Source organism: Bipolaris oryzae (assembly GCF_000523455.1).
Source record: "Bipolaris oryzae ATCC 44560 unplaced genomic scaffold scaffold_247, whole genome shotgun sequence".
Lineage (NCBI taxonomy): Eukaryota > Fungi > Ascomycota > Dothideomycetes > Pleosporales > Pleosporaceae > Bipolaris > Bipolaris oryzae.
Window position 1 is genome coordinate 21831 of NW_006911523.1, and position 8241 is coordinate 30071.

The 8241-nt window shown below is 44.5% G+C and overlaps 4 protein-coding genes across 4 annotated transcripts; 3 read left to right on the plus strand and 1 right to left on the minus strand.

Annotated features, from left to right (window-relative positions):
• Positions 1-1858: 1858 nt before the first annotated feature.
• On the plus strand, positions 1859-2675 carry COCMIDRAFT_108796 (uncharacterized protein; the record flags this gene model as incomplete). Its single annotated transcript, XM_007694849.1, has 2 exons — positions 1859-2266; positions 2331-2675. 2 exons carry the CDS (start codon positions 1859-1861, stop codon positions 2673-2675), a joined length of 753 nt encoding a protein of 250 aa, XP_007693039.1.
• Positions 2676-2689: 14 nt separating this feature from the next.
• Positions 2690-2866, minus strand: COCMIDRAFT_108811 (uncharacterized protein; the record flags this gene model as incomplete). Its single annotated transcript, XM_007694850.1, has 1 exon — positions 2690-2866. A coding segment is annotated over one exon (177 nt), but the record flags the coding sequence as incomplete, so codon positions are not given.
• Positions 2867-5089: 2223 nt separating this feature from the next.
• COCMIDRAFT_9686 (uncharacterized protein) lies at positions 5090-5428 on the plus strand (the record flags this gene model as incomplete). The annotated part of the gene is made up of 1 exon (XM_007694851.1): positions 5090-5428. The coding sequence occupies one exon, from the start codon at positions 5090-5092 to the stop codon at positions 5426-5428; it is 339 nt and encodes a 112-aa protein (XP_007693041.1).
• Positions 5429-6737: 1309 nt separating this feature from the next.
• COCMIDRAFT_9687 (uncharacterized protein) lies at positions 6738-7262 on the plus strand (the record flags this gene model as incomplete). Its single annotated transcript, XM_007694852.1, has 1 exon — positions 6738-7262. One exon carries the CDS (start codon positions 6738-6740, stop codon positions 7260-7262), a length of 525 nt encoding a protein of 174 aa, XP_007693042.1.
• Positions 7263-8241: the final 979 nt, after the last annotated feature.

Sequence of the window (8241 nt, forward strand, 5' to 3'; positions counted from 1 at the left end):
TGTCGCACCAGCTAGAGGTCTCTCATTACCACTTGACGCCGCGTCCTCACCACTTCCGTGCGTATATTTTGCAACAAAATCGCAGTGAACCTCGTAATAGTCTTTGGAATGCCTAAAGTCCTGGTTGCGTTCGTTCCCTGTGCTGCCAATAGTAACGAGCTCCGTCCTTTTGGACAGCTTTTCCGTGGCCAATCCCTTGTCGGACCGATTTCGAATGTTACTGAATCAGGACAAAAGGATGAGCATGAGTGGACGCAGCGTGGGCAAAAATGCATTTGTAATGCCAGATGCGACTTCTACAACGCGCCAGGTACACGCCGTTGCCGGTGTTTCCATCATATGGGCCATTTCAAATCGCATGATTATTGCAAAGCAGTGGGCGCTGGCGGAAATCACACTTTGAGTCGTAGTACGTGACGAAAACAGTCACTCTGAAGGTGGAAGGGTACTGAAAACCCCCTAAACAGGAACATAGAAATGAGCGACACGCGTTGAAATATTCGATAGTTAACGTTTCAACACTTGAGTAACAGCCATTCACAGAACGGTGATGTCTGCCAAGATGTTGGGTACGGTATTGCCGATAAACGAGGTTTCAAGAATGATGCAAGTACCGTTGATTGCAGAGTCCAACCAAGTTGTTTTGATCGGATTGCACTGAAAGATGCTGACATAACTGATAACGATGACAAATCCAATCGTCACGAACCCTAACATATCTGCGCCGGTTCAAAAGTTATTCGTCGGGAAGATGCGCATGTACATCGGCAGTAGTGAGAGCTTTACCTACTCTACGTATTCAAGCATCATAGTGCAGTGTATTGTTAGTAAAAGACTTATAGATTGGATTCGTTGCATAATTCAAAGTAAGGCTGCCAAATAACAAGTTGAGTACCGAAGAATTATGCCTGCTAGGGTGGACTTCTTGTGTACAGAAGGAGAACCCGATCCCATTACTGCATGAAGCTTTAAAAACACAGCGCTGCGCCGGAAAATCGTTTACTTTTGCGCTCACTCGTTGGTCATTTTCAGCGCCCCGTCTTTCTTCACATCGCTAAACATGCTACTGTGAGGGGTGTTGGATCATTCACAGTGGGGGCGTTGTGCAAGGAAGACTTTCTCGCTATCCAATGTCAGGCGAGCCTCGCGGTAATCTTTGCTGTTACTAGGCCAGTTCTGGCTGAATGTCGCTTCCATCACAAGCATTTGCATCCTACAATGATGATCTTGCCATGCCCGCTCTGCGTTCCCAGGCGTTGAATGATCTTGTCTCGCGTAGAAATGTGCACAAGCACGAACGAAATTTATACAAATAAGCACAATCTTGGATAGCATATCTGATACAGCCCCATGATATACATCCATAATTTAGAGTCGATTTTAGGGCCCCTCTATCGTTGTCTCCTTCTTGCCTTTCTACAATATATTTACAATATTGTTCTGTTGACACCACGGGCAGTTTCAAGAGTGAAAATCTTAGGAATGGGAAAATTTATGCTGACTTCATGCTCGACCTATGCCTTAAAATTGCTGCTCAGATCGTGCACTCACTTGGGAACTTGGCTAATGCCGAGGGAGCGGTTGAGTTAAGGAAAACCTGTTTGTTACTCTGCTATCATTCATGGCTTATGATAAACTCGTAGAGGTGCTGTATTTCTAATCAGCTCTCCACTTTAAAATCGCGGCGTACGAATGGTTACCCAAAACTCCACTTTAGGTCCTACAACCGAGAATAAGTGGGTATCCCGGGGCATTTGATAAATCATTGAACTCTGCACAATGTGCGCCTGCAATCTCAATACTTCCTGTTGTCTTTTTGTCGCGTGATCACTAAGTTCTAATCGATATCACCATTAGCATGTCCACGCCTACTATCGTGTTCGTTCCAGGTGCCTGGCACACACCAGGCTGTTTTGACGTCACCCGCGAACAACTGCACCAGCGCGGATGGGAAACTGAAGCTGTGGCACACCCGTCCGTAGGAGCGGAGCCTCCCAAGAAAGGCCTTGCGGACGACGCAGTGGCGCTGCGCTCCACCTTGGAAGGGCTTGCTGATGATGGCAAAGATATCGTCCTGGTCGTGCACTCATACGGAGGTCTGGTCGGACAAAATGCACTCGAGGGGTTGGGCTACAACCAGCGGCAGGCAGTGGGTAAAAAGGGCGGTGTCATCATCTTGGTTTACCTTGCTGCTTTCGTTGCCTCGAAGGGAGCAACTGTCCAGGCCATGCTTGGCGGTCAATTCTTACCCTGGATACAATTCGATGTTCGTACATTTGCCAGAGAAGTCCCCTTGTCTCCTTCATAGCAGGACTGAATGTCAGGTACAGGGTGACTACTGTTACGCCACTACGCCCGAGATAGTCTTCTACCACGATGTAGATGATGGGCCACGACGGAGCGCCATTGAAAGACTCAAGCGCCAATCCGCGCGCATTTTCACCGATGAAGTCACCTATGAGCCGTGGCATGAGATCCTGTCCATGTACTTCTTCTGTGAGAACGACAAAGCACTTCCGCTGCCTATACAACAGCAGATGGCACAGACGCTAGGCCAAGATGCGCCGACTTTTAAATCAGTTGGGTCACATTCGCCTTTTCTAAGCCAGCCCCAGGAAGTCATTGAAGGTCTGGAGTATGCGGCCCAGCTTGGCCAAAGCAATAAACAGAACTGAGCTATTCCGAATTTTCACCGCGATTCCTGTAGCAAAACTAGTTCATACCTTATAGCTGATGGCTCGCTTACACCAAATGTCGTGATAAGTGCTCTGATTCCTTTGACATGCGCATAGCCATCGGCAACGTACCCACCATTAATCACATTGATGTTTCTAATGCGACGAAGCTCTGCAGGCTTGAAAGAATCCGGGAGCTAGAGATCGTAGTCGCCAGGGACATCATGGATTGAATTGACTCCCAACTGGCTCAAGTTCCCAAACAGGTATCCTGCGATGATGATGGAGGCTGGCGTAATGACGCGAATCAGAATCAAGGTCACAAGCGGAGATAAGAATGTGCCAGTTACAGGCCGTAGGAGGAACTTGAATCTTTCACATGCTTTATATTACCGGCAGTAGTGTATGGTCAGTGGCTTCGGAAACTAGCATTCGACCACGCCAACTCCAAGTACGCTCAGCACAAAAAGACGGCAGCGGCTGTTGAACCGGCGGACCAGACCTTTTAAGACAACTGTGCTTTGCAAGACACTCTCCGCAAATAGGTGATACTAGGCGGTGTTGCAGCACAGAATAAGCCTTAGGTCTCACCTGTCTGCATGCCCTATGGGAGGCTTTATATAGTAGGTTGAATTCAAACACACAAACACGCCAACTCCAAGGTTTTTTGGGGTAACAGTTTCGCAATCCCTACCTCTAGAGGATGGTAGAACCTGCTGCGCGTATCTCGCTACCTGGAATCGAGGCAGAGTTCAAACTATCTTAGAAGTTTCTAAGACTGGTTTTTCGTCGCAGGAGTCAAGCTCGCGTGAGCCGTGTAGTGTGGTGGAAAAGACAATCACGAGACTGATCATGCTGTCGAAGAGGGCCGCGTACTCGACGCTTTCGCTATGGGAACAACAGTGTGGTTTAAACTGGATGAAAAAATTGGCCACAATGGTCGATGTGTTTGCATCAACGTAGGCAAGGCGCCTCGTCTTTTGCTTGCGCGTGACTAGCTTATTGGTAGATCACCTGGAGAAGTTCAAAGCCACTGGGTTGAGGTTGTGGATGATGCCTGAGTCCCACCATAGGTGAGTGAGATCGCACAGTCGATATTACCTTTCAATGCTGTACAACCGTTTCTGCCTCGGAAGACCCATAAAGCCCTGTACCTAAAACTAGTCCTGTTGCGGCACGAATCGGGGTTCGATTTACGCCTCATATTGGTCAGGCCCTCAGCCAAGGTTTGCTGTGCCATACGCCCATTGCGGGTTGCCTTATATTGCCGGATATGGAGGTGAGAGATGCCTAGAGTGTTCCTACTAGGGCAACCAATAGGCATTGTTATGTCATGCCCGTGGCGATACACGCACCCGCTAGGTGCGAATCTGCCCAGCAAGCTCGGCGCTCTTACCCGATCATAGTCAAGGCTGCTCCACATCTATCTGCGGACTCAAGATCTAAGCCGCATCTACTTCTAAATAGTGCTGATTCGACCCCATTCATTCTGGAATAGCTAATAGCCAGGCTAGATCATTCCCCAGATCTATATGCTAATTGGCGTATACATATACCTAAGGATTTCGAGCTAAGCGAACAGGTTGATGATGTTCTTCCAACAAACACGTGGCTTACACCAACATGAGGCTTTGCGCACCCAATCATCGCTGTATCCATCAATTCTGAGTACATGTTGTAGCCGTAGTACCGAAGAAGGTGCAAGTGAGTGTGTGGCTTGCAGGGCGACTCATCGTGTTCGATCAACTCACCTCGTAGGTCACTATACCAGAAAAGCACATAGATCATAAGTGAAGCCAGTCCTGAATCAGGAAGATACGGGCAGCATTGAGGTAGAATACTGCGTTTACATCTGGCAATTTACTTGCAACTAAAGGTTGAAGACAAATTTCCAATCCCATAAACGGTTTTTTCAAACAAGTTCATTACTTGAAGGATTTGTCTGAAAAGCCAAGTACGCATTGATTACCAACGAGTGTGATCCAATGCCACACAACCAAAACACTAGAGGCGGACTCAGTCAGCTCGCCTATTTAGCTCAGCTTGGCATACGACTCAGGTTGGATCTTCTACACAGTCATCACTAATCGCCACTAGAAACTAGTTGAGTTTGTATATACACCATTTTGGGTTAAAATTTAACATATTCATGTCTGCTAAGAAAGCCCGAGTTCGGGAGACGGCATTCATACGGCCAAGTGGTCAATGAGATGTTGGGAATGTCATATTGAGTTACGTAACTCTTCAAACAAGGTCCTCTGTCGCCTTTGCACCCTCAAGTATATATATGAGCTATGCCTTCTCCCAAAAGGCAGCAACAAGTTCACATTTATCTCATCATCACTGCATTTCACTCCAAATCCTTACAATCTTGTTCCTAGCATCAAACTATCCTTGAGACACCAACAATAATCATGCACTTCACCTCTACCTTAGTCACTTTCCTCGGTTTCTCTTCCGGAATCCTTGGTTACAAGTTTACTGCCTTCTCTGGCAGGGACTGCACGGGCGATGCGAAAGACGTCAATGTGTGGGACAATACTTGCCGTGATCAAAATATCCCCGCCACTCAATCTTTCCGTATCTTGAACCTTGGCGGCAACCTCCAGAAGGCAGACTTCTACGACGTCGGAAACTGTGTTGGCTCTGCTCGCAGGATCTGGTGGGCAGATGGACGAGAGAACGCCTTTCAAGTGGGCAAGTGCATCACTTTGGGCTATAGCGCAAGGGCATTTGGATCTCGATCAGGATAAGGTTTAATACTCGTAAGTGTATCATCATATCGACTTAGAGCCCATTCTTATCAGTATTTAGACCAGAGACACTCTAGACCCTCGAGAGTTCTCAGATACGACCTGTGCTCAGGCCGACATGAAAGACTGGACAAGTTGGGGTTGCAACTGTGTTGAAGTTTTGATGTTACCACGATGATGTAGAGCTACTGTCTTTAAAAATTCTCTATAAACGGTCATTACGCAATGAAATTGATATTTTCCATAGCAACCTTTGTGGTCTTGGGGATGTTCTGACGTCCAGGTTTAGCAGCCAACATTCCAAAACAAGATCTATGCTGAAGCCAATGCGATGGCTCAAAAACTATACATGTTAGTTTGTGCATTTGTGTGCTGTACCTAGCACTACACACAAAACATGTTTGCACAGTATGCTTTCTGTTACACCAAACGCCAACTTGGCTCATAATGTTATTTTAGCAATAGCTAATGTAGATATGAATATCTACCACTATCGCAAGGGTACAGAAAGGCTAACAAGGATGATTTCAGAGCCATGCGTGATAAACGCACGATTAGTATACACATGCTAGTTAAGCTAGTTCATTAGTCGGGCTTGGACGTACTTACTTGTATTGAGGACATGTAGTGGGCTCGCTTTTAGAGTTGGCAACAATATTTACCAGGATCGTTCTCAGTACTACGTACGTACATATCCGAGCGCACCAGCACGCGTCCGAACAAGATCCAAGACGAATACTTTCTTGATGGCTTGGGCAGCTAACTATCACATCAAGTGTAGTACATTGAGCAGACTCGTTAAAGATATTTCGGGGATCATTATTGCTTACAGATGTTCCAGAAGCATAAACACAGCACAAGGTTCTAAAATTTGCCAAGATGATAGTCTTTCAGAGCGGGGAGGGAATCCCTGAATGCAATCAATACTCCGACGCTTGACCGTTTCAGACCCTGCACACCGCGACACCAAGCCAATTTTGATTGAGCAATGCCAATCGCTATGGAAAAACAACATGCATATCTGGATGTGTGACCCTGTCAGATGGATGGATAAACAAAACACCCGCCAAGTGTGTCGGAAGATATCAGAGGCCCACTTCCTATCTCCCACCTCCCTAATAAGGCTGCACGGCCGTTTTAGCCACGCCCATGACCATAATGAAGGTCCAAATAACAATGCCGGTTCGAGTGGCTAGGACGATCATCGGCAGGTGATACTATATATATTTGCGACAGGTCTACAGCATTGCTATATCGCATTGCTCCAGTTTTTCCTCTTTCCGAAAACAAGCAGTCACATCTCTAAATCATGAAGTTGTCTCTACTTCTCGTTGCAGCGTATGCCTGCAACGCCTCTGCGCGCCTTAATTGGTCGCTGGCAAAAGTATCCAATCCCACCGCGGATCAAGCAGACGCCTACGCCAGAATCGAAACCGCAATGACTAAAGCCGTCGCCCGCTACCACAAATTCGCAACTGCCAACAAGACGATCCGCGTCGCATACGCACCAGGTGTTCCAACTGCCGAAGCAAACTACAACGGTGATCTACGTTTCGGTTCGAATCGTGCATACATGACAGAACGCACAGCCATGCATGAAATCTCACACACATTGGGCGTGGGGCAAACAGCAGCATTCAACAGCAAATGTGCATCGGGAGATTGGAGAACAGCATTACCATTGCTCCGGAGCTTTGACGGAGCTAACGCAAAGATTAGCTGTGGTGGTAGTCATTTTTGGCCGTATGGGCTAAACTATGATAACGAGTGGAGCGAGACGAATGCGGACAGACATGTAAGAATGGTCCAGGCTATGATTAACGATGGGATGTAAGGTTAGGTGGAATAACCTGCCATGTCAATGAATCTCCGGCAATCACTTCTTTCATTCTCATCGATATAATGGCTTTAATCTACACAATTCATAGTATTCAGAAATAATAACGTGTTTTATAAGCGAGTCGGCCATATAAGCGAGTCGGCCACCTTACTAACTTTATACACCCTAAAAGCTATATATATTAATAGCTCTACTACTACGTACTCTATACTCTTATAATAAAGCTAGTATTTTTCTTACTATCTTTTCTCTTAATAGCTAGTAGCTAAGTAGCTCTTAACGCGCTACGCTAGCGTATAATATACTAAAATCTATACCTAATAACTAACACGCTAGTAAGCCTATTCAATATAATTACTAGCCTAACTTAAAAAAAACTTACTAGGCTAGAAAAGAAGATAATTATTAATTATATTCGTAATCTAAATCTATATAGATTTATAACTATCTATACTACTATATATAACATAGCTAATAAGCTACTAGCTATATATAGCGCTAGCTAGATTAGAATTTACTAATTATATAACTTTACTTAGTATATAGATAGTTTTATAATATATTTTAATTAGTTATATAATAGATAAAGACCTCTATATAAAAATCTAGTTCTAATTAAGAGCTAGTTTAAGTTTATAAAGTAGATGAAGGCTAAGTATAGTATCTATAATAAAAATATCTATAACTTTAAAAAAGCTAGCTTTATAATAGATAGAATTCTTACTTAGCTAATTATAATAGTATTAGAGAGAAGAGACTAGCTAAAAGTAGTTAAGCTAAATAATTATAAGTAAGTAACGCTAATTATAGTAATTAATATAGCTAGCTAAGCTATTCTACTATTTCTTATCTTTACTTGTAAGTATTATCTATCTATTTAGTAGAAAAAGATAAAGATTATATATAACCAGATAATTATAGTTAGTAATAATAGCTAAATAAATAATAAGCTAAGTATTATATAGATAAAGTA